Raw genomic sequence first — 25,906 nt, 5'->3', positions numbered from 1 at the left:
GGGGCACTGAGTCCCTCCAGTATTTTGCAAACATAAACCTCTTTTTTTCAGTCAATCAGTTTCCAAATGTTGCTGAACTTTCATTTGCAGCCTCATCCTCCTGGTCTGATTCCCTCCTTCTACTCTACGTAAACTCGAGCCTCCATCACATCTGGAGCTCCAAAGCCCTCATTTGTGCTGACCCCTCTTCTTTCTGCTTCACCATTCTGCTGTCGTACTTTAGAGGAGAGTGTTGTATTGCAACAGCCCGGCAATGTGAGGCACAGCCCTTCGAAATCAGTGAAAATGACACACAACAATGAACAGAGTGGGACAGGAAGATTTTAACAACACAAGACTTCAGCCTTGGTCCAGAGCTGTGAGGGATGAGGAATATTTGGGAGAAAACCACAGTAAATTAATCCTCTGCAGTTTACAGAAAGTCGTGGAGTGAATTCAAGGTAAACCTCTTCATCCCCAGACCGGTGACCAGTTACATCCTGAACATTATAGGGTGAGTTAGTGGTGAACGGCAGGGATGAGTTTGAAAGCTCTGGTGTGCAATAGGAACACAAGCAGGTACCAGCTGGACTGGGTGGCCTCTCGACTGTTCATTGTCAGTGTGACAGGGAGGAAGCACCTGAGACACAGGATTTGAAATGGAATTGATCTATTTGTCTATGACAGATCCACAATATTAAACATCAGTGTATTTTAAGATGGTGGGATGAACCCCCTCAATGCTCAGTAACCAGGGTTCAGTCCTGGGTCTGATGACCAGCCACAATATCTGTGGAATCTGACATTAACAGTCCCATATACAGCTTATTATAACTTCCTCCCTGATGTGAAGTTGCTGGTGTTTCAGCAGGTGGGATGACTTGAGTAAATTTCTTTGCTGACTCAGGACAGAAGTGTGTCCTCTATGAATTGTAAACTCACTGGAGCCTCACACGGTGGGTGAACTGAATGAATCTCCTCCCACACTCGGAACAGGTGTGAAGCTATACTGAGAGACAGAGACAACAGAGCCAAGTCTAGCTGCTCACCAGTGTGAACTGGCTGGTGTTTTAATAGCTCATGTGACTGAATGAATCCCGTCTGCCATGGAGCAGGTGAATGGCCTCTCCCCGTGTGAACTTGCTGGTGTATCTGCAGGTGCAGTGGCCTGGTGAATCCCTTCCAAAATGAGAGGCGGTGAACGCCAACTCACTGGTATCAACTCTATGGCCATTTATCAGGTCAGTCCATGGACAAGTCCACGTATTGGGACTCTGGTGTGCTGTCTTCTCAACCATCTCCCCCTTCATATTCAGTGACTGGTAGCATTCAAATGCTGGGGAACCGACAGACACAGCAGAAGTGACACGCTGTTGCATTTGAGATTCTCAGACAGAAATTCTTTGCCTTTTCTGCCTGTAAAATGTTTGCAAAGAAGATCAACAGGTGAAAGAGAATATATCTCAGCTGAGATTATTTTGGTTTTCATGTTGATGTCTGATGTCACACTGTTACAGTGAGGCTGAACACTGTGCGGAGGAACAACACTTCTAACTGGGCATAGTTCAGGCATAAGGACACAACATCAAATTCTCTGTTTTCATCTCTGCCCATCAAGCTGTGACTTGGCTCAGTGTGTCTCTCTCCATTACTTATAGCTTCACATTCTGGGTATCTCCCACAGACCTACTGAGCACACAATACAAACAGAGCTGCTTTGTGAGAGTTTCTGCTGATCGTGACCCTGCTGGCATTTGACTGTAGTAAACTCAGAGTCAGCAATGCCATTAACCCTCAAGAGAATGTGATCAGGTTTTCTTGGTGCAGATTGACACTGCGGTATTCTTGCAGTGTGAAGACTTTTACAAATAAAATGGCATGAGGCATTTTCTGTTTCAGGAAAACCATAACAACTCGTTTATTGTCCTCCAAATACAGAAACATAAAGCACAGTTTAAAAAAAACACTTCACATACTTACATCATAACAGCAGTCCAGCTTCTAAAAGAGAAACACAACAGAATGTCAGTGGTCATTAATTACACACATTTCCAGCCATGACATTACCCTACGGTGACCCCACCCCCCACTGAATCCTCTTACTGCTCCCCCTCTGTGATCTTTAGAGCAGTTTACTTCCTTTCAGTGACACTTGCAAGATAATACAGAGAAACACATCAAGTTCTCTCGTGTATTAGTGCTCCTAAGGGTGCTGCCATTTACTGTGGAGTTTCTTACGACATTTTACCTGTAAAACTCCTCACACTTGTCCAGATTAAAATCCATTTCCCCCACTTCTCCATCCATGATTCCAATTGATCTATATCCACTTCTGTCCATTTGACAACCTTCCTCGCCACCCACAACTATACCAACATTCGTGTCATCAGCGATCTGATCCGCCCATGTGTGTTTTAATCTGATCAAACAAAGGTCCCATCACTGATCACTGTGGACACACTGGTTACATATCTACAGTCAAAATCATTCTCAATCCTATCAGTTCAAATTTTGCTACACGATACACACCATTCAAACCCTCCCACACCGAGACTCGAGGAAAGTTACACATTTATCACAAGACCAGAGTTGGGTTGAATGGTCTGGGCTTGTTACTCTGGATGCTCTGCTCCAAAGTCCATTCAGATTAGTACAAGGTAACCAGATACATCATCACTGAGACACTGATGTACAGCATTGTGTCACAAACAGGAGAAAATCTACAGTTGCTGGAAATCCAAGCCACACACACAAATGCTGAACAAACTCAGCGGGTCAGGCAGCATCTATAGAAAAAAAAACACAGCCACTGTTTTGGGACAAAACCCTTCGGCAGTACTTAGGAGAAAATCTGAGGAGTAGATTTAAAAGGTGGGGAAGGGGAGAGAGAAAATAAGGTGCGGGTGAAACCTGTAGGGGGCTGGGAAGTTGATTAGTGAAAGAGACAGGAGGCCATGGAAGAAAGAAAAGGAGGGAGGAGCACCAGAGGGAGATGGTGGGTGGGCAAGATGATGGGAAATGGTGAAAAGGGGGGTGTGGGAGGCATTACCAGAAATGCGATAGTTCGATGTTCATGCCGTCAGGTTGGAAGCCACCCATAAGGTGTTGTTCCTCCAACAAATGTGTGGCCACATCGCATTGTGTGATATTGTTTAAAAAGCTAAAAAGAATTCAAGTGTGAGGATGAATCTGAAAGAAGTTTCTACATTTACATTGCATGAGAGACTGGGAGACACAGTGCCAAGTACCAACTCCCACACTGTACCGGAAACTGACAGGTACAGAATGAACCCCACACTCTCACACTGTAGCAGAGGCTGACAGGTAGAAAATGAACCCCACACTCTCATACTGTACCAGAAACTGACGGGTACAGAATGAACCCCACACTCTCACACTGTACCAGAGACTGACGGGTACAGAATGAACCCCACACTCTCACACTGTACCAGAGACTGACGGGTACAGAATGAACCCCACACTCTCACACTGTACGAGAGACTGACGCGTACAGAATGAACCCTGTACGTAATGTACAGACATTACGTACTTTAACAAACCCGAACAACGCTCCTCCCCAACTCAAGACAGCACCACTTTGATCAATTTATACTGCAGTGGACTGTCTTGAGACTCGTTCAAATTCTCTGCAACACACATCAAAGTTGTTGGTGAAGGCAGCAGGCCAGGCAGCATCTCTAGGAAAGAGGTACAGTCGACATTTTGGGCCGAGAACCTTCGGCAGGACTAACTGCTAATTCTCTTCTCTTTTTACAATTCTGTACAGCAGTTTAGTTCTTGTGAGCACTGTATCGTGGATACTATGTGTTTCTGATGCTGCTGCAGTAAATTTATCTTTCACCTGGTCCATTTGACCTTCGGTCTCCTGCTGTCCTGTTTCATTACATAAACGTTTCATATTATAGAAACATAGAAAATAGGTGCAGGAGAAGGCCATTCGGCCCTTTGAGCCTGCACCGCCATTTATTATGATCATGGCTGATCATCCAACTCAGAACACCGCCCCGGCCTTCCCTCCATACCCCCTGACCCCCGTAGCCACAAGGGCCATATCTAACTCCCTCTTAAATATAGCCAATGAACTGGCCTCAACGGTTTCCTGTGGCAGAGAATTCCACAGATTCACCACTCTCTGTGTGAAGAAGTTTTTCCTAATCTCGGTCCTAAAAGGCTTCCCCTCTATCCTCAAACTGTGACCCCTTGTTCTGGACTTCCCCAACATCGGGAACAATCTTCCTGCATCTAGCCTGTCCAATCCCTTTAGGATCTTATACGTTTCAATCAGATCCCCCCTCAATCTTCTAAATTCCAACGAGTACAAGCCCAGTTCATCCATTCTTTCTTCATATGAAAGTCCTGCCATCCCAGGAATCAATCTGGTGAACCTTCTCTGTACTCCCTCTATGGTAAGGATGTCCTTCCTCAGATTAGGGGACCAAAACTGCACACAATACTCCAGGTGTGGTCTCACCAAGGCCTTGTACAACTGCAGTAGTACCTCCCTGCTCCTGTACTCAAATCCTCTCGCTATAAATGCCAGCATACCATTCGCCTTTTTCACCGTCTGCTGTACCTGCATGCCCACTTTCAATGACTGGTGTATAATGACACACAGGTCACGTTGCACCTCCCCTTTTCCTAATCGGCCACCATTCAGATAATAATCTGTTTTCCTATTTTTGCCACCAAAGTGGATAACTTCACATTTATCCACATTAAATTGCATCTGCCATGAATTTGCCCACTCACCCAACCTATCCAAGTCACCCTGCATCCTCTTAGCGTCCTCCTCACAGCTAACACTGCCACCTAGCTTCGTGTCATCCGCAAACTTGGAGATGCTGCATTTAATTCCCTCATCCAAGTCATTAATATATATTGTAAACAACTGGGGTCCCAGCACTGAGCCTTGCGGTACCCCACTAGTCACCGCCTGCCATTCTGAAAAGGTCCCGTTTAATCCCACTCTTTGCTTCCTGTCTGCTAACCAATTCTCCACTCACACCAATACCTTACCCCCAATACCATGTGCTTTAAGTTTGCACACTAATCTCCTGTGTGGGACCTTGTCAAAAGCCTTCTGAAAATCCAAATATACCACATCCACTGGTTCTCCCCTATCCACTCTACCAGTTACATCCTCAAAAAATTCTATGAGATTCGTCAGACATGATTTTCTTTTCACAAATCCATGCTGACTTTGTCCGATCATTTCACCGCTTTCCAAATGTGCTGTTATCACATCCTTGATAACTGACTCCAGCAGTTTCCCCACCACCGACGTTAGGCTATTAACTGTGTGTTTTCCTCATTCCATCTGCTTTTCTAGCAGATACGACGGGCCGAATGACCGAATACTGTCGCTGTAGTTGGTCCATTTTGTATTTTAGATTTCCTTCCTGCGGAATTAACCGGCAGCAGCAACTCACCACATCGGCGACAGTTCCCAGTCCACGGCGTTACCCAAAACGAACACTGGGTAGCGCAGAACGAGTTCTGATTGGTTGAACGAATTCCTTTAGCTATCCAATCAAATTGTCTTACTGCATGAACGTTACTTCAAATAGCCATTGAGAAACATAGGCATCCCATCCCTCATTAGCATACACCTCTGGGCGCTGCCTATTTAATTCGTGCTCCGAGCCCGTTTTGCTTATTTGTGGTTCTGAAGCGGTCAGCTGAAATGCCTGAGACAGCGAAACCCGCTCCGAAGAAGGGCGCCAAGAAAACTCTGCCCAAACCAGCGGGTAAGGCAGGGAAGAAGCGCAAGAGGCTGAGGAAGGAGAGTTACTCCATCTACATCTACAAAGTGATGAAGCAGGTTCACCCCGATACTGGCATCTCCTCCAAGGCCATGAGCATCATGAATTCATTCGTCAACGACATCTTCGAGCGCATCGGGGGCGAGGCTTCCCGCCTGGCCCATTACAACAAGCGGTCAACCATCACCTCACGGGAGATCCAGACCGCCGTGCGCCTGCTGCTGCCCGGGGAGCTGGCCAAGCACGCAGTTTCCGAAGGAACGAAGGCGGTGACCAAGTACACCAGCTCCAAGTAAAGCTCCCCAGTGAGATGATCGGAAACACAACGGCTCTTTTAAGAGCCACTCACGATTTCACTGAGAGAGTTGTACTAGCATTTAGACAATACATGGCGCACGTTTTATGTGTGGTGACTTTTACAGGAGCTAAAGAGCGGTTGGAATATCCGCTTCATCTTCCCTCAATAATCCTGGTGTTTAACATTCCTCCCACTCCCGTTGCTGTTTTAGCTGTGGGTTCAGGAGTTTATTAGTTGGAGTTAGGTAACTTCTCTGAATCTCATTTTAATTCGAGGCCGGAACGACTTCACGGTTCTTTCATACAACAGTTTTTAAAAAAAAAAAAATTGCAGACTAGCCGCTGGTCACAGTTTGTCGATAACCTGCTAACGTTTACACAATGACTGGCACCGGGTAGAAGCTGAGTGTCAGATTTACTCGGTTCCTTTACGAGTTGAAAGAAATTTGAGTGCCCAGACACTCCATTATCAACTACACTTACATTAAATGTGCCCGGTTTCAGTAACAGGGGGAAATACGAAGACCCAGTCCTCAAACAGATCAGCAATGATTTAATTTCAGATTAAATTTGAACAATGAGTTTTTTTGGCGGGCTTTTTCCAATTTTCAGAGTACTTTGGGGAGGAGATGGTTACACTGCGCGCTTCTACCTTTACGGGCTCTTGATTGGTGATTAAGGCAGTTCGTCGATTGGGCCATTTCTTTTCACCAATGAAAACAAGCAGCATTAAACCAATCACAAGCATTAGTTTGCATTCTCAAAGAAGGTATAAAAATGCGAGTTGGGGCGGGGTGAACATTCCATTACTGTCGTTGGAGCAGTTACTGTGACTTTGAAAATGTCTGGACGTGGAAAAAGCGGCGCCGGCAAAGTTCGGTCCAAGGCCAAATCTCGCTCATCTCGGGCTGGACTGCAGTTCCCGGTCGGCCGAGTTCATCGACTCCTAAGAAAGGGCAACTATGCTGAGCGGGTGGGTGCCGGAGCCCCTGTTTATCTGGCTGCTGTGCTCGAGTATCTGACAGCTGAAATCCTCGAATTGGCCGGCAATGCAGCCCGGGACAATAAGAAGACCCGCATCATCCCCCGACACCTGCAGCTGGCCGTCCGCAACGACGAGGAGCTGAACAAGCTGCTAGGAGGGGTGACTATCGCTCAGGGCGGTGTGTTACCCAATATCCAGGCTGTGCTGTTGCCCAAGAAAACCGGCGGTGCCAGTAAGTGAGGCGACGTAAACTGAACCTATTTACCCAAAGGCTCTTTTCAGAGCCACTCACAGTGTCTGTGGAAGGGCTGAACAGCGGGTGATTACCGTTCGGAGTAACTCGGCTGTGTATCTGACACGGCCCCGATCGGAGGCATCCCTGGTAACGTTTTCTCTCCTTCCGTCGTGTTTCTTCCGCGAATTAAATCGGTATAAGTCTGCAGAGTACGCGGTCCGCTTCGCCCTGACTCATTTCCCGTCTCTGCTGGCTGAATGGAGCTCTCTCCCCTTCCGGGGCGGGGAAATTAACTTTCAGAGTCAGCCCCCGGAGGGTGAATTTAATCTCCGATCATTGAACGATTCCGGTCTTCATGACCTGAAACCGCGTTGTCTGGGTTTGACATTGCGGGTTGACCCTGGACCGTTCCGCTGATCGCTTCATGAGCAATTCCCACCGCCTCACAGAACAATATTGATTTGCAGCTTTACATTTATCTACAAAAGTACATTTACCATATGGAACTGACAGTATTTACTGAAAATCTCGTCCGCCTGGGTCTCTGAAATATAAATGAACATTTGCAAAGTCGGGGTCAGTTTGGTCAGATCTCCCGAGACACGGCTCCCTCTGTGAGGCGGTGGGTCGCTCTGATACAGACTTTTGTTTGTGCCAGGAAGAAAAGGGAGGGGGTGGGTGGATCGACAAGGAGGTTCAGTGCTGTCCTGTCTCTAATAGGAACTTCTAAATACTGATTGATAAAACTGGACACACAGAATAAATTCTGCGCCACCAACCCTTTTGCAGTGCGGCGGTCCCAGTATACATGATGCGGCAATCCCCAGGGATGTCTTCTCTAAGTACCACTGAGATGTTCTCTCTGGTCAAACACATCTCTCCCCTCCACTCCATCGTACCTGTAGCATTTGTATTGTGAAACTGATCTGCCGGTCCTGCCCCTCCGACAATCATTTTTCTGTTGGGGATATAATATCCCAGTCTCCTGCACGGATCCATGCCCAGGGGCCATCTTCTGTTCAGAACAAAGGACAGTACAGGAGTGGCCCTTTGGCCCTTCTCTACATATTCTTGTGACTGTCTAAATTTCCTTAAATACTCCTGTGCTCTCTGCCTCTGCCACCACCCCTGACAGTGCATTCCATGTCTCCATCAATCTGTTGTCTTCACTTTCTTCCTCTGACCTTAAATACATGCCTTCTGTGAAAAATATTACTGGCTGTCTACACCAACTATGACCACAAAATTCCACAGGTTTCTATCAAATCTCTCCTGAGCCGACGCCACTCCAGAAGAAAAAAGTTTCAGCACGTCGAGCCTCTCCTCAGCGCACACCTCCTCCAGACATCCTGTTCCGAACCCTCCACATGCTTCCTATAATGAGGTGATCAGAACTGAACACGATACTCCCAATGTGGCCTAACCAGCATTTTATAAACCTGTAACATCATGTCCTGGTGCTTGAACTCAGTGCCTTGCCTGATGAAGGTAAACATGCCATACACCGACTTCACCTCCCTGTCAACCTGTGCTCCCAGTTTTAGGGAACTGATGTCTCTGAACCTCGACATCCTTCTCTTTGTCAATACTGTTAATGTTCCTGCCATTAACTGTGTACACACCCTTGATGTTGGATCTCCCAAAGTGCAGCCCTAGGTATCCTTTTCACCACAACGAATGTATGGAATGCAATGGGATTATCTTCAATCCTACTTGCCGGAGATTTTTCATCAGTGTTTCCAGCTCTCCAAACATTCTTGAGTTCCCCTGTTTTTTAAATATAGTCCTCAAACACCCTGTTTGATTACAGATTCCTAAGCCTTACTTATGCTTCTTCCTCCTCCTTGATTAAATTAACTTCCTGTCACATCATCCAAGGTTCCTGAACCTTGCCATCCTTGACCCTCCCTCTTACTGGAAAAAACTGGCCCTGAAACACTGCACTGGTCTTTCAACAAACTCCAGGTCAGATGTGGATTTGCCTCAAAATCCATCGTTACATATTGCTGTGCCTGGCATCTAACTCAGCTTCAATCTCTCCATTCAGTGACTGGTGTTCTGTTTCACATCCCCCTGTCAATCTCGTTTCAACCCTCATAGGGAGCAGCAATGAACCTCATGATCCTGACCGCCCTCCAGTAAAACTGCAAACCATCCCTCTTGTAAATGTCACCACAACACCAGAAGAGGTTCCAATGTTCTGTAATCCTGAAACCCTGTCCCTGTATCAGCTCCTTAGCCACACATTCATCAGCTCTCACTTTCTGTTTGTATCCCTACCACCACAGGGCACTAGGAGTAAACTGGAGATTACAACATTTCAGGTTCTGCTCCATAACTTCTTCCCTAACTCTCTGTGGGACATCATCCCTTTTCTACCTGTCCATTGGTACCGATGTGAATCACCATCTCTGGCTGAATGAACACCATCCCCCTGTTCTGTATCTGCTCTGAGATGTCCCTGACTCTCAGAGTATTTACAACTTTTAAAACCAACAAAAAAAGTCATAAAGAGAGGAAAAAGTTAGAATACGAAGGTAAGCTAGCCACTGGTATTAAAGAGTATACCAAAAGTTTCTTCAGATATACAAAGTGTAAAAGAGAGGCAAAAGTAGATATTAGTTCATTGGAAGATGTTACTGGAGAGGTAGTAATGGGGTACAGGAAAATGGCAGACAATCTGAATAAGTATTGTGCATCAGTCTTCACTGGGGACGATATTAGCAGTCTGCTGGAAATTCAAGAGAATCAGCGGGAAGAAATGAGTGATTTTGCCTTTACTAGGGAGATGGTCCTTGGGAATCTGAAAGGTCTGAAGGTAGAGAATTCACTTGGACCAGATTATCTACACCAGTGCTATGAAAGATGTGGCTGAAGAGATTGTGGCAGTTTTAGTAGTAATCTTTCCATAATCTCTGGATTCTGGTGTGGTTCCAGAGAACAGGAAAATTGCAAAGGTCATCCACTCTTAAAGAAGAGGGAGAAGCAGAAGAAAGCAAATCATAGGCCAGCTAGTCCGATCTCAGTGGTTGGGAAGATGATGGAGTCAATTGTCAAGGATGTATTTTTGGGTACTTGGCAACACATGAAAAAATAGGCCAAAGTCAGCATGGTTTCCTTTAATCAGTCCTTACCAAAGACTTGTGTATCTGCAACACTTCTTCCCAACTCTTGTACTCAGTGACATGAATGATGAAGGCCGGCAGATCAAACCCCATCTTCACCACCGTACCTAGCTGAGACGTCACTTTCAGTGAATTACACATTCACATGGACATTATTTATATAAATTACAAACAACAAAGGTCCTGTCACCCAGTGGCACACCACTAGACAGACAGCTCCAGTCTGAGGGACAACCCTCAACCATCAGCCTCTGCCTCCTGTCACCGAGGCAATTATGGAATCGATCAACTATCTCCCCAGATTCCAGTTTCTAGATCTAACCTTCCAGACTATAGTCAAAGGCCTGGCTAATGTCCATATAGACAACATCCACAACCCTAACCTCATCTACACCCTTGTGAAACCCCTCAAAGGGCTGCAAGAAATTACCAGACATAATTTTCCTTGCACAAAACTGTGCTGACTGTCTTGAATCAAACCAAATTTTGGTGGATCCTGTTCTTCAGAAACTCCTCCAACAAATTACAGACTGATGGGCCTGTAGTTTCCACTACCCTTTTTGAACAATGGCAGCGCATAAACCATCAGTCCTGAAGTCACAGGAGCAGGATTAGGCCTTTTGGCCCATTCAGTCTGTTCTGCCATTCCATCATATATCCCTCTCAACCCCATTCTCCTGCCTTCTACCCATAAACTTTGATACCCTTAATAATAATTAAAAATCTACTAACCTCTGCTTTAAAAAAAAAAACACTGACTGCCTTTCTGGCTGCCTGTGGAAATGAAATCCATTGATTTATCACCTTCTGACTAAAGAAATTACTCATCTCTATTCTAGAGGGGCATCTTTTATTGAGGGTGTGGTTTGGTTCTAGATTCCTCCATTATTGGAAACATCCTCTCACATCAACGCTATCTAGGCCGTTCAATATTCAATGTGTTTCTATAAGATTCTCCCTCATTCTTCTAGACTCCAGTGACTGCAGGCCCAGATCATCAAATGATTATTACATCCTAACTCTTTCAGTCCTGGGATCATTCTCGTGAATTTCCACTACAGCCTCTGCAATGCCAGCACATCCTTTCTTAGAAAAGTTACCCAAGCCTGCTCATGATACTCCAAACGAGGTCTGACCAAAGCCTCAGCATTAGATCCTTGTTTTACTTTCTAGTTCTCTTGAAATGCATGCAAGTATTACATTTGCCTTCCTCACTACCAACTCAATGTGTGCATTAACCTTTAGGGAATCGTGCACTAAAACCCTTCACACAACTGATTTCTGTTCTCTCCCTGTTTAGAAAGAGCCTAGGGTGTTATTCCTCCTACCAGAGTACATGACCACACACTTCATTACACTGTATTTCATCTGGCACTTCCTTGTCCATTCTCCAAATCTGTCCAAGTGCTACTGCAGACTCCCTGCTTCCTCAACACTGCCTGCCTCTTCATATCATCCACAGTCTTGGCCTCAAAACTATCAATTCCACATTAGTCACCCTGTCCAATCATGTGCAACCTCAACTGGTGCCTGAGATGAAGCAAAATAATCTCTCCCCTGGCCTCCACAGTGTATTCTCCAGCTTCCCACAAAGTACGAGAATGTACCTGATAAAGCCCTGGAGATTTAACAACCTTAAAGAATTTTTGCAATGGTGAAATAACTGTCAGAAATATTCATGGAAAGCCTCTCCTATTTCATTTGCCTCCACACACAGATGGCCATGTTCACCTCCAAGGGTGATTCTGTGTCTAACTTAACTTTTCCTATGAATATACCAAGAGAATCTCTTGGATTTTGCTCACTTTGCCTTCTGAATCATGATATCCTCCTTTTACCCTCCTAACTTTTATTAGAGATCCTATCTTCTCTCTTACTTGTTTCATGTTGCCAGAGGCTTTCTCCAATTTCTACTTCTGAAATATTCCTTATCCTTCATTTTCTTTCAGTCTGAATTCATAACATCTCTCACTATGCCCCTCTGCCAGACTTTACCATCCTTGTGTTTCCTCCTCATAGAAACAGTTCTGTCTGAATTCTGACCCGATTGCTTTTAAACATCATTTACATGTTCAATGTAGACAGTTGCAATTAACTGTACCCCAAATGACCATATTACCACCGGGTCCAGCCTTGTCCCTATTTACTGTTCCGAAAATGAAACTTCTATCAATGGCCAGGCTCATTTCCCAATACAATGTTTTCTATGACATTTATAGCGAGAGGATTCGAGTACAGGAGCAGGGAGGTACTACTGCAGTTGTACAAGGCCTTGGTGAGACCAAACCTGGAGTATTGTGTGCAGTTTTGGTCCCCTAATCTGAGGAAAGACATCCTTGCTATAGAGGGAGTACAAAGAAGGTTCACCAGATTGATTCCTGGGATGGCAGGACTTTCATATGAAGAAAGACTGGATGAACTGGGCTTGTACTCGTTGGAATTTAGAAGATTGAGGGGGGATCTGATTGAAACGTATAAGATCCTAAAGGGATTGGACAGGCTAGATGCAGGAAGATTGTTCCCGATGTTGGGGAAGTCCAGAACGAGGGGCCACAGTTTGAGGATAGAGGGGAAGCCTTTTAGGACCGAGATTAGGAAAAACTTCTTCACACAGAGAGTGGTGAATCTGTGGAATTCTCTGCCACAGGAAACAGTTGAGGCCAGTTCATTGGCTATATTTAAGAGGGAGTTAGATATGGCCCTTGTGGCTATGGGGGTCAGGGGGTATGGAGGGAAGGCTGGGGCGGGGTTCTGAGTTGGATGATCAGCCATGATCATAATAAATGGCGGTGCAGGCTCGAAGGGCCGAATGGCCTGCTCCTGCACCTATTTTCTATGTTTCTATGGCTCCCTTCCCGGGTTAGACTATCCACTTAAATGTTAAGTAACATCCCAGTATTCTTCTAACATATTCGGTGATATCTAAGCCCCTGACTCTAAGGGAGTCCCAGTCAACATTGGGGAAATTAGTCACCCACTGCAACTACCCTGTTGCTTTTACATCTTTCATTACCTGCTACATTTCTGTTCCTTTATCTCCTGCTGGCATTTGGGAGGCCTGTGGTATAACCCCATCAGTGAATGCACCTCTCTTATCCTGAGCTCCATCCACATTGTCCCACTGGATGAACCCTCCAGTGTGTCCTCTCTTAGTCCCTCACCCACAATTCGATATAAAGTCTGATCTGCCATCAGCCTTCCTTGTATGTCAATCCCACTTCCCTGATTTTACAAAACATTTATCTTCCTTCTCTTTGAATCTTTTCAGTTATCCAGCCTCCCCATTCATCTCAGTTGGGGAATTCCAGTGTTTGTTATACAGTGTTTTTTTAATCATTTGTGGCCTTGTAGAACAGTGCAGGCATGTACTCTGGTTTCCTGTAGTCCACAGTTTTGAGTGCCACAGTCCCACACAGTCATCAGATTATGTAAAAGGAGAGGGAGTTTGATGAAGTGAACCTGGGCAGTTGGCACATTTTGCATGTCACAGCTCCCGAGGAAATGTTTGATTGCCCATAATTCGGAACGTGGCAAGATCCAATAAAAAGAAGTTAGACTTAACCAGAGCGGTCATTGTATGAGTGGGCCAGAATTGGAGTGGGGAGTTCAGGTTTCGTCCCTTCTGAGAGATGTAGGCCACAGGTAGATATATTTTGATTTAATCTTTATTTCTTTTGTATTACACATTTAGAGCAGAGGGGATGCCAGACAAGATACTTGTCTTGATGGAAGGAGACAGAGGGTGGTCATGGCAGCTTGTTATTCAGGTTGGAGGCCTCTGACCAGTGACAGTCACAGGGATCGGTGCTGGTACTGTCAATTGTCATCTACATTAACAATTTTCTGACATTGTAGTGACAGTGAGTTTGCAGATGACAGCAATGTTGGTGGTAGTGTGGACTGTGAAGATTGTGTGAGAGTACAATAGGATGGAGATTAACTGGGGAAGTCAGCCAAAAAATGGCAGAAGGATATTGATGTGGACAAGTTTCAGGTGTTGCATTATGAGAAGTTCAACCAGGGAAGGATCTGCACAGTAAATTCTTGTCCCTTGGAGAGTATTACAGAAGAGGGCCATGAAATACAGAAACATCATTCACTGAAAGAGACAACACAGATAGTCAGGATGGTGAAGGTGGTGTTTGGCCTATTTGTCTTCATTGATCAGGGAACTGAGTAGAGAATTTGGGATGCCGTATGACAGCTGTAAAAGTCAAAGTGAGACCAGACTGTATTTTGCACAGTTCTGGTCATCCAGTTGCAGGAAAGATGTCATGAAGCTGGCAAGTGTGGAGGGAAGTTTGATGAGAATGTTACTGACACTGGAGGACTTTAATTATCAGCAGAAGCTGGACAGACTGGGACTCTCTTTCTCTCTCCTGAGAGAGTAAGGAGCTGTCTGGTGACCGTCCAGAGGTTTACAAAATCAGTAGGTGGGCACTCTTTTTGTAGGGTAGGGAAGCCTAAATTTACAGGGTAATTGTTTAAGATGAAGGGGAAACATTTAAAAGCTACCTTATGGGTGGGGGATGTTGCATCTTTGAATAAGGAGACCAACACTTCACTGATAAGAGGGGTTTTGATGAGGTCTTGTAAGTATAGGTTTTAAATAAAATGATGAATGATGATTTTGATGGGATTAATCTGCCGGCCTCCCAATCGGCTCAGATATTGTGCAGCAGACATATTAGTAAATCACACAGAGGGGTAATGGGAACAAGTTTACAGCAGTTGGGCATTTCAACTTTCCCAGATTACCTTGTATGAAAAGTTTCAGTCTCCAGGAGAAATTTGCAGAAACAGTATTTAAAAGGGAGGATGAGGCAACCATCACTAACAACAGAAGACAAAGGCAGCATAAAAGAACATGAGAGGGCAAAGAATATCACCAAAATTAATGGGAAGCTAAAGGAATGGGAAACTTAAAAAAACAGAACAACTATAATAACAATATGCAGAAGTCAGATGAATTATGAAAGTAACTGGCCAATAATAGAAACAAGATACAAAAAAGATTTATTTTCAGATATATGAAGAGTAAAAGAGGCAAGAATGGACAAGGTTTTAGGTTTCCTGTTCTCATCTTCAGACTCACACCCCTCCCTGATCCTCTTTTTACACGATTTAGTTTATTCTGTATTTCTTATTTTAACTTTTTTTTTTAAGAAATTGCTCTGTACTGCTGTAGCAAAACAACAAAGTTAATGACATATGTCCATGATAATGAACATGATTTTGAATTTGATACTAATCACCTTCACTGATCAATGCCAGTGCACAAAAGTTTTATTAATGAGTTGGAGTAACTTCCCTCAACTTTACTTAGAAGGATGTCGCGGATTACAGGGTGCTCATGATCACTTAGGGAAGAGGGTCAAGTGTGGCAAATGCATTTCAATACAGATAAGTGTGAGGCGGTGCATATTGGAAAGTCAAACCAGTGTAGAACTTACACTATGAAAGATCGGTCATTGGGGACTGGAATGGGCCGGAGAGATTTAGGGGTAAAGTGAACACAGTTCATTGAAAGTTGTGTCACTTGCAGACAGGGTGGTGAAGAACGGGGTTTCACATGCTGGTCTTCATTAGTCAGGGGATAGAGTATATCAGTTGTGACATTATGTCACAGTTGTGTAAATGACTGGAGGACACACTTGCCGATTTGTATACAGCTCTTGTCACCATTATAGGAAACGTGGTTAAACTGGGGAGTGTGTGGAAAAGATTTCCAAGGTATATTTCCCGGACCCGAGGTTCTCAGTTACATAGTCAGTTTGGCCAGACAATGTCCTTTGTCCTTTATTCCTTGGAATCAGAATCAGATTTATCACCGTGTTATATGACGAGGAACCTGTCGTTTTGTTCTGACAGCAGTACAGGCCTCTGAAGGTGCAGATGTGAACATTGTGCCAGCATAACGACAAGAGATTCTGGGAATGGCGAACAACGCGGCCAAAATGCTGGAGGAACCCAGCAAGTCAGGCAGCATCTCCCACCAGAGTCCTGATGAAGGGACTCGGCCCGAAATGTCGACTGTTCATTCTCAGCATTGATGCTGCCTGACTTGCTGATTCAGAGAGAGTGTTTTAAAGCGGCGGGCGGATTAGACGAGTATCACTGTGTTTGTGGGTCCGAACACATCGCCGGATTTCCCAGCGCCTCCTGTACAAAATGAAAAGATTTCTCTGTTATGGGATCGCCTCACTCCCCAGCTCAGTCCCGAAGCGGGAATTAACCGCAAAGTTTTAGTTAGTTTCAAAATTTCAGCCGAAAAGCAGAGAACAGGTCAACAAAATGGAGAGAGATCGCGGGCAGTGCAGTAATCAAACGGGTTAAAATAGAAAGTGCTGCCTTTAATCCCGATTAAACTCTCTTTCCGGCGAACTTTGCGGCCTCAGTGACGGACAAGGACCAGTCTGAGTCTCTGGAGTGTCCGATTTTAATTGGAATCGGAGAGTTTTTGAGGAGAGAGAAACACAGAAAAATGAAGTCTCCGGGAGCTGACAGCAGGATGTCTCCGCCCCGTCCGCTCGCTGTCTTTAAATTGCTCTGGGCCGCCGCCTTTCGCTTCAGTTCTCATTCAGTCTGATTGTGAGAAGCATTTTCCAGAGTCGCCGACATGACCGAGACAGCACCCGCCGAAACGGCTCCTCCAGCCGCACCCGCCGCCGCAAAGAAGACTCCCAAGAAGAAGGCGGCCGGCCGGAGCAAACCAGCCGGTCCCAAACTGGGCGAACAAATCGATAATATTGTGGCGGATTGTCGCGATAGGAAGGGGATGTCCGCTGTGGCCATCATGAAGGCTCTGACCAGCAGCGGTGTCGATGTGGGGAAACGTCGCGCCCAGATCAGGATGTGCATCAAGAAGAGAGTGGAAAGCGGCTCCTTGGTTCAGACCAAGGGCGCGGGTCTTTCGGGATCCTTTAAATCCGGTCAAGGAAAAAGTGCTGTGAAAGCGGTGAAGAAAGCGAACAAGCCATCGGTAAAGAAATCTGCCATCAAGAAATCTCCCAGCAAGAAGTCTGGCGCCAAGAACCCAGCGGCTAAGAAAGCGGTAGCTAAGAAACCAGCGGCTAAAAAAGCGGCAGCTAAGAAACCAGCGGCTAAAAAAGCGGCAGCTAAGAAACCAGCGGCTAAAAAAGCGGCAGCTAAGAAACCAGCGGCTAAAAAAACGGCAGCTAAGAAACCAGCGGCGTCGAAGCCAAAGAGCCCCAAGAAACTCGCAGCCCCGAAGAAGAAGGCGGCCAAGAAGACAGCAGTCAAAAAGTGAATTGAGATATACCGTTTGTAAGTGTTTGAACCCAACGGCTCTTCTCAGAGCCACCCACATCTCAGAAAAGAGCTGATCGTGAATATTGTGATTCCCGCTGTGGGTCCGACTGAGTTTTGCGGGGGAACTTACCGCATAAAACCCGATTTTCCCGGTACCTCTCTGACATTCAGAGCGGCCCTGACGTCCCAGATTTGAAGTGAAACACTGCGTTTCACTCGGGTTGTGTGTGTGTGAGAGAGAGTGAGACCGGTGGGGTGGTCTGCAGGCCCAGTTCGTTCTCCCGCTCCAGGACAGCGTGACTGAGATTCCGCACCTCGCATCCCAAAGCCCGATTCAGCTGAGTTGATTGGGAACTGCTGAAACCTGTGTGAGAGGGGAGGGGGCGTCTTGAGAGAGGGATCTGTCTCTGGGGATGGACTGCAGGGGGAAGATATATGATAACCTACCCGGCGACTTTGCCGACTGACCTTCAATCAGGTACCAGCTACAAAAGTTTATTTACACAACATTTACAAGAATAAAATCAAAAATATATAATTACCGCTCTCGGAAATCTCCCACTGTACCCATCGCGACCGCATGCTCCCACTCCAAGGACAGCCGGGCATGTCGAAAGCAAACAAAACGGTAACAGCCGCAGCAGCTGTACATGCCAGGTTTGTGGGAGAAGTGAAGGGCCAGATGAGACCCTGACAGGGAGGGAGCGCGTTCATCTCCTGTCTCTCGCTGAATTAACCTGTCGGCACAGAACAGCTGATGATTGCAGTCAGTTAATGCAAAACCGAACAACCCCATCAGGAAGGCAGATCGTCACTACAATAATCAGCAAGCGACAGCCCTTTCCTTTGCTGTGGTAGTGGCTCTTAAAAGAGCCTTTTCTTGTGCTTGTTGTGGAGGCTGGGTTCAGGCGCGCTCCCCGCGGATGCGGCGGGCCAACTGGATGTCCTTGGGCATGATGGTGACTCGCTTGGCGTGGATGGCGCACAGGTTAGTGTCCTCAAACAGCCCGACCAGGTAAGCCTCGCTAGCCTCCTGCAGGGCCATGACGGCCGAGCTCTGGAAGCGCAGATCGGTTTTGAAGTCCTGAGCGATCTCCCGCACCAGGCGCTGGAAGGGAAGTTTGCGGATGAGCAGCTCGGTGGATTTCTGGTAGCGCCGGATCTCCCGCAGAGCCACGGTGCCGGGCCGGTAGCGATGAGGCTTCTTCACTCCGCCGGTGGCTGGAGCGCTCTTCCGCGCCGCTTTGGTCGCCAACTGTTTGCGAGGAGCTTTCCCTCCGGTTGATTTACGCGCTGTCTGCTTGGTACGGGCCATTCTCCTTCACAACCGACAACACAGGCTGAAATACAGGAACAAGATAGACGAAACGTGCTTCAGGACAGGATTTTATACTTTTGGAAAGGGTCTGCCCATCACCTCTGATTGGCTGAACCAGGTGTCTATTAAGGTTCCTTACTGCGATTGGTTGATTCCTTTCCTGTAGGCTGGCGGCGAATAAAAATTTACGACAAATAAAAATTTGCCGAGCGGTCGGACTTCATTGATGCAGAGTGATTGGCGCCGGATTAATTTAAAATCGCCTGGCAATTGAAGACCACCCAGCAACGGTGCTTGATTACATTTTATTTACAATTAATTGTATGACGAATTATACAAATTCAGTTTCGTTTAATAAATTTAATATCTAATTTCCTCAGTTAAGATTTAAATTCACAACTGCAGAATCGTTCTCTAAACGAGTGAACTGATTTCTGTTCGAAACTGATAGAGGATTAAAATCGATCCTAATGCAGGTTTTGCGGTAATCACTGACTGGAAAGGCAGAATTGCAGTATGTTTCAAGCGGATTCGATCAATCTGTTTCAAATGCAACCCAACTGAATGTATCGATAAAAACTAATTAAAAGTCTGCGGATACGGCTCCGTTTGTGAGGCGGTGGGTGGCTCTTAGAAGAGCCTTTGTTTTGTGCTCAGAAGGAGGTGGGAGTTTTTCAGCCGCCGAAGCCATAGAGAGTGCGGCCCTGGCGTTTCAGAGCGTACACCACATCCATGGCAGTCACCGTCTTGCGCTTGGCGTGTTCAGTGTAGGTGACCGCATCCCGGATCACATTCTCCAGGAAAACCTTCAGCACCCCGCGGGTCTCCTCGTAGATCAGACCCGAGATCCGCTTTACACCACCACGGCGAGCCAGACGGCGGATGGCCGGTTTGGTGATGCCCTGGATGTTATCACGGAGCACTTTACGGTGCCGCTTGGCTCCGCCTTTGCCCAGTCCTTTGCCTCCTTTCCCTCTGCCAGACATGATGCTGCTTCACTCAGGTCGCTGCTCACTGACAAACTGCCTGCTGCTGTCTCCTTTTATACACAGCGCCCCGACCTGCCCGAGAAACGCGCAGAAAGACAGAGGCGGGGAGGGGAGGAGACAGAGTCAGAGTGACGGACAGAGCCGAGAGCGGCCTCTCATCGTCCAGCTCCGCCTTCACTTTACCACAACCGCCAATTTCCAACGATTCATCCGACACGAAGCGCTCCAGCGAAAAACAAAACTCCCTCACACACCACGTACATACTATGGGTTTTCTGGGAATTTGCCGATTCTCCTGCTTTAAATTAAAGGAAGTGCTTTTCCATTCTACAAATCCCCGAGGACCTCGGTCTGTCCCTCCCGGCCCCATGACCAGTGTCAGCGCCCTCACACACAGCAGTTGGTGGGAGAGGGTGCAGTCACTTCCAGTGATGAGGGGGTTGATTCATTAGAACAATTGTTCCTCTGGGTCGTCAGGGAAATGAAAGACTGGTCACATACAAGAACAGGATACATAACCAGATATATAGACCGCGCTTCTGGCGCCTTCTAAAGCCCAGGTAAAGGGGTGGCTGAGGAGCTGGTGCGAGGTGGGTGGTTCTTCAGGTACAAGGATCTTTGGGTCTCAAGGGAAACGAGAGGCGGGTCCAAGGAGGAGGGGAGCCAATATGTTTCCGGGGAGCCTTCTTCGTGCTACACGGAAGGGTTTAAACGAGCAGGGATGTTAAGTCCTACACAGTGGTTTTAGAGAACTAGGTTTAAAAAAAGCAGGACTTCCAGGATTGTAATCGCGGAATTGTGACCAAAACCATGCGCTAGTGTGGTGGGAAATCGATATTTCGCGCAGTTTAATATGTTGCTGAGGAACTGATGCAGGAGGGAGGTTTTCAGATTCATGGATTCATGGGTGGTCCAGGCAGGTGGGAGACCGGGACAAACAAGACCATTTGCATTTCAACCGGACCGGAACCAATATCTTCACCAGGAGGTTTGATGGTGTCACTTGGCAGAGTTTGAACTGGAGTAGCAAGTGGGAGAATGTATGTATGACAAGACAGTCTGAAAAGAACGAGCGCCAATGTCAGGCTAATAAACATGGTGGGATTGCTGGGCTGAAATGAGTTTATTTCAACATTAGGAGTTTTATGTTGTCGGACGGACAGGGCTGGCAGCTCAACATTCCTGGGTTTGATTGTTTTACATGTGAGTGGGGGTGGGAGGGGGGGGTTAAAAGATGCAGAGGTTACCCCACTGGGAATGTCACTGCAAACTGGAAGGTTCATTTACAGAGGCAATCTGCAGTTACACTGTTGGGATGTTTGCACTGGCCCCACAATAACCAGTGGAGGGACTTTATCTTCCCTAGAATTGACTGGAATTTGCTCAATACTAAGAAGCGCAAGATTTCTTCAGTGAATCTGAGGAAAGTTTGAAACATTATGTCGAGCCCAACCAGAGTTGAGAACATGTGGGAATTAGTTTTGGGAAATGAACCAGACCAGGAGACAGCCAAGACTCAGTGAAAATTTTGGGATCTTATATTTTTCTTAGTTATGAGTAAGAATAAAATTAGATCTTGTAAGAAGGTACTAAATTGCAGGAGGGCAAGATAGGACGCAGTAAGACAGAAGCCAAGGGGCATTGATTGGGAGCAGCCACATGTGGGAGTTGTTTAAAGACCACCAGGTCAGAGTTAAATATTGAGGTACAGGATTTATGCACATTTGCAAAGGCATGGCCTGCTTAGGGACAATCAGCATGGTTTTGTGTGGGCAGATCATGCTTGACAAAGTTGCTCGAGGTTTGTGAGGTGATGACAGAGACTAAGGTATAGGAGTAGAATTAGACCATTTGGCCCATCGAGTCTGCTCTGACATTTCATTGTGGCTGATCCATTTTTCCTCTCAGCCCCAATCTCCTGCCTTCTCCATGTGTCCCTTCATGCTCTGACCAATCAAGAATCTATCGATCTCTACCTTAAATATACCTTGGCCTCCACAGCTGCTGCCTGTGACAACGAATTCCACAGATTCACCACTCTCTCTAAAGAAATTCCTCCTCATCTCCATTCTAAAAGGATACTCCTCTATTCTGCGGCTGTGTCCTCTGGTCTTACACTCCCATCCTCTCCACATCAACTTTATCACAGTGATAGGTTTCAATTAGTCATCCCTCATTGTTCTCAATTCCAGTGAATGAAAGGCCCAGAGCCATGAAATGTTCTTCATATGACAAGCTGTTTGATCCTGGAATCATTTCAGAGAATCTCGTTTGAAACCCATCCAGTTTCAGCTCACCCTTCCATACAGGGCCCAAAACTGCTCCCAATACTCCAAGTGAGACTTTGCCAGTACTTCATAAAGTCTCAACATTACAGTCTTGTTTTTATATTCCAGTCCTCTTGAAATGAATGCTAACATCACAGTTGCCTTTCTCAGCAGAGACCCAACCTGCAAATTAGCCTTTAGAGAATCCTGCACAATGACTCCCAAATCCCTTTGTACCTCAATTTTTTGTATCTTCTCTCCATTTAGAAAATAATCAACCCTACTATTTCTTCAACCAAAGTGCATGACCATACACTTCCCAATTCTGTATTCCATCTGCCACTTCTTTGCCCATTCTCTTCATCTGTCTGTCCTTCCCTATTTCCTCAAAAATACCTGCACCTCCACCTGTCTCTTCATATCATCTGCAAATTTTGCAATAAATTCATGAATTCCATCATCCAAATCATTGACATATAATGTGAAAAGAATGAGACCCAACATCTTGGTGCTTGATGAGGGCAAGGCTGTGGACATGATCCACATAAACCTCAGTACGGCATTTGAAAAAGAGCAGTGGGATTCAATATAAATTGCAATTTCAATTCAGAAATGGCTTTCTCATAGAAGGCTAAGTAGGGCTGGAAGTCTGTGAGCAGTGGTGATCCACAAGGATTGATGCTGGGAATTATGTTGTTTCTGATATATATCGATGTTTGGATGAAAATGTTGATGGGCGGTTTACAAGTCTACAGGTGACAGCAAGATAGGTGGAATTGTGGACAGTGTAGATATTGATCAATGCACACAGTGGGATACAGATCACAAACAGATATGCAGAGTAGCTGCAGAAGGAATTTAATCTGGGAGGGAATGTGGCGTTGCAGTTTGGGAGGTCAAATGAAAGAAGAAAGTATAATGTTAATGTCTGACCCCTTCACAGCATTGGTGTAAAGAGTGATCTTGGGATCCAGGCACATAGTTCACTGAATGTGGCTACACAACGGGATAAGGTGTGCAGAATGCTGGTTTCCACTGGTCAGGGTGTTAAACATAAGAGTAAGGGTGTCATGTAATATAACGTACAGGGAATGGACCCTGTGCAGGTAGGTGTATTCACCTCCTTCAAGTCAGTATTTAGTCGATGGACCGTTGGCAGCAATTACAACCATGAGTCTATGTGGATAGGTCACTATCAGCTTTGCACATCTGGACACTGCAATTTTTCCCATTCTTCCTTACAAAACTGCTCAAGGTCTGTCAGAATGCACAGAGTTTATGAGTGAACAGCCCTTTTCAAGTCCAGCCACAGACTGAGGTCTGGACTCTGACTTGGCCACACCAGGACATGAACTGTGTTGTCTTAAGGCATTCCTGTGCAGCTTTGGTTTTAAGCTCGCAGTCATTGTCTTGCTGGAAAACAAATCTTTTCTGAAGTCTCAGTTCTCTTGCAGATTGCATTAGGTACAGCTCATCCTTAGGGAACGTGTGGTTTGTGGAGGGATGATGATCTGAGGAGCTGGGTGACAGGCAGAAAAGGCAAAGCGATGAAGAGAAAGGAATCCAATAGGAGAGAACTTTGGACCATGGGATGACACGAAGGAGGTGGAGAACCAGACAGAGTTGATGGGCAGGTCATGAGGGTGTGTGAAGAGAGGTGAAGGGGTTAAATGGTATCAGAATGGGGGAAAAGAAGTGGGGGTGAGGGAAACAGAGTGTAGTGATATCCGGAATTGGTAGAAATCAATGTTCATTCTATCAAGATTGGAGGCTGCACAGTCAGAATATGAGGTGTTGTTCGGCCAACCTGTACTTGGCTTCGTCGTAGCAGTAGAGGAGGCCACATGCAAACATGTTGGTGATGGCTCTCCGCTGGTCAGGGTCGACCATGGATATTGCGCCCTAGCTGTGGAAATCGATATGCAAGTCGGGGAAGTACGATACGTAAAGCAAGTCAGGGACGTACGAAACATAAAGCAAGTCGGGGACGTACGATACGTAAAGCAAGTCGGGGACGTACGATACGTAAAGCAAGTCGGGGACGTACGAAACGTAAAGCAAGTCGGGGACGTACGAAACGTAAAGCAAGTCGGGGACGTACGAAACGTAAAGCAAGTCGGGGACGTACGAAACGTAAAGCAAGTCGGGGACGTACGAAACGTAAAGCAAGTCGGGGACGTACGAAACGTAAAGCAAGTCGGGGACGTACGAAACGTAAAGCAAGTCGGGGACGTACGAAACGTAAAGCAAGCAGTCGCCCATGCAGGAGCTGATGAATCCAGAGCAACAGCGGAGACCGATGGAGTCAAGCACCAGCGGTGTCGCAGGATTGCCAGTCTGCACTGAACATCAGACCATCAGACCGACAAGGAGTTAGTGTTCACAGTGGGGACACAGAAAACATCCCACAGATATCTGATGGTGACATTTCAATATTGTGCCATAATGTGTAACAACCGCCGTCTCCAGGGAGAAACTAATGGGACTAAAAGCAAACATTACCAGGTCCCAACGACCTGCACTAAAGTCTGGAGAGAAAGGAGAGAAAGGAGAGACATTGAAGTCTGTCAAAACTCACTGTTACAGAAAGGTCCCAGTTAGTTGAAAACCATTGTTGAAGAATGGTGGAAGGTAACTGTAGTCCTGTTAACTTCACTTCAGGTACTGGAGTCGATAATCTATCAAGAAATAGCAAATCATTTCGAAAAGTTTAATGTCATTGAACTAAGTCAACAGGGTTTACAGTCAGATTCACACAGCACAGAAACAAGACCTTCAGCTTAAATTGTCCACGATGACCAAAGTTTCCATCTGAGCTCGTGGTCTGCAACCCCCTCACCACCACCAACTGGAAAAGTTGCCCTTCAGGTTCCTATTAAATCTCATCTTAAACCAATGCCCTCCAGTTCTTGATTCCCCAACACTGGCAAAATGATTGTTATCTTTGACCCAACTCAGGCCCCTTATTATTTTTTTACACCTCTGCAATATCATTACTCATTCTCCAACATTCCAGGGAAAATTGACCAAAACGCTTTCCACAAATCAGTCCTTCAAGATCCAGCAACATCCTCGTAAACCTCCTCTGCTCTCTTCCCAGCTTAATGGTGTCTGTCAGACAGCAGGGTCACTAAAACTAAACACTATTTGCGAAATGCGGCCAAACCAACGTGTTGGACAACTGCAACATTTCATCCCAGCTTCTATATTCGGTGCCCTGACTGAAGGCCAGTGTTCCAAAAGCCTCTTCACCACCCTGTCCATCTGGAACCTGGTCTTGGACCCTGTAACCTGGGTTGCTGAACGTTCAGTCATGTTTGACAAACATACCAGAGATTTGAGACTTTACAGGGGAAGTTGGAGAAGCGGTGTTTTTGGATTTTCGGGAGCCATTTGCCAAGGTGCCACAAGTAAGGCTGGTGCACAAGACCAGAGCTCAGTACTGGGAAGGAAGTGTGTTAATACTGACTGAAGACTGGTTACCATACTGAGACAGAATAACAGGTCTGTTTCAGACTGGGATGATATAACTAGTGGAGTTTCCCAGTGACCAGTTCTGGATCGACAATGATTTATTATTGATATTAATGACCCAGAGGAGGGAGGTCAATGACAGGGAATGTGGTGGGGGACATGATGTGATTGGACATTTCATC

The 25,906-nt window shown here is 46.1% G+C and overlaps 4 protein-coding genes and 1 long non-coding RNA gene across 5 annotated transcripts in view; 3 read left to right on the top strand and 2 right to left on the bottom strand.

Moving 5' to 3' along the window:
• Window positions 1-24,924, bottom strand: part of LOC140188914 (uncharacterized) — a 37,094-nt gene extending 12,170 nt beyond the window's left edge. The window contains exons 1-2 of the long non-coding RNA XR_011883417.1: window positions 24,829-24,924; window positions 1,960-1,980 (exon numbers count right to left, since the gene is read on the bottom strand). This is a non-coding gene — a long non-coding RNA (uncharacterized lncRNA). The remainder of the gene's footprint in view (window positions 1-1,959; window positions 1,981-24,828) is intronic.
• LOC140188910 (uncharacterized) overlaps window positions 1-25,906 on the bottom strand; it is an 838,801-nt gene that overhangs the window by 246,973 nt on the left and 565,922 nt on the right. The window lies entirely within an intron of this gene.
• LOC140189251 (histone H2B 1/2-like) lies at window positions 5,684-6,076 on the top strand. Its single transcript, XM_072245936.1, has one exon. It carries the CDS (start codon window positions 5,684-5,686, stop codon window positions 6,056-6,058), a length of 375 nt encoding a protein of 124 aa, XP_072102037.1. The 3' UTR covers window positions 6,059-6,076.
• Window positions 6,880-7,284, top strand: LOC140188913 (histone H2AX-like). Its single transcript, XM_072245567.1, has one exon. It carries the CDS (start codon window positions 6,901-6,903, stop codon window positions 7,282-7,284), a length of 384 nt encoding a protein of 127 aa, XP_072101668.1. The 5' UTR covers window positions 6,880-6,900.
• On the top strand, window positions 16,993-17,674 carry LOC140188889 (histone H1-like). Its single transcript, XM_072245547.1, has one exon. The coding sequence runs from the start codon at window positions 17,024-17,026 to the stop codon at window positions 17,672-17,674; it is 651 nt and encodes a 216-aa protein (XP_072101648.1). The 5' UTR covers window positions 16,993-17,023.

This window comes from Mobula birostris, chromosome 28, assembly GCF_030028105.1.
Source record: "Mobula birostris isolate sMobBir1 chromosome 28, sMobBir1.hap1, whole genome shotgun sequence".
Lineage (NCBI taxonomy): Eukaryota > Metazoa > Chordata > Chondrichthyes > Myliobatiformes > Myliobatidae > Mobula > Mobula birostris.
Note: the sequence above shows the minus strand (reverse complement) of the source record. Positions and strands in the feature narration are given on the sequence as shown.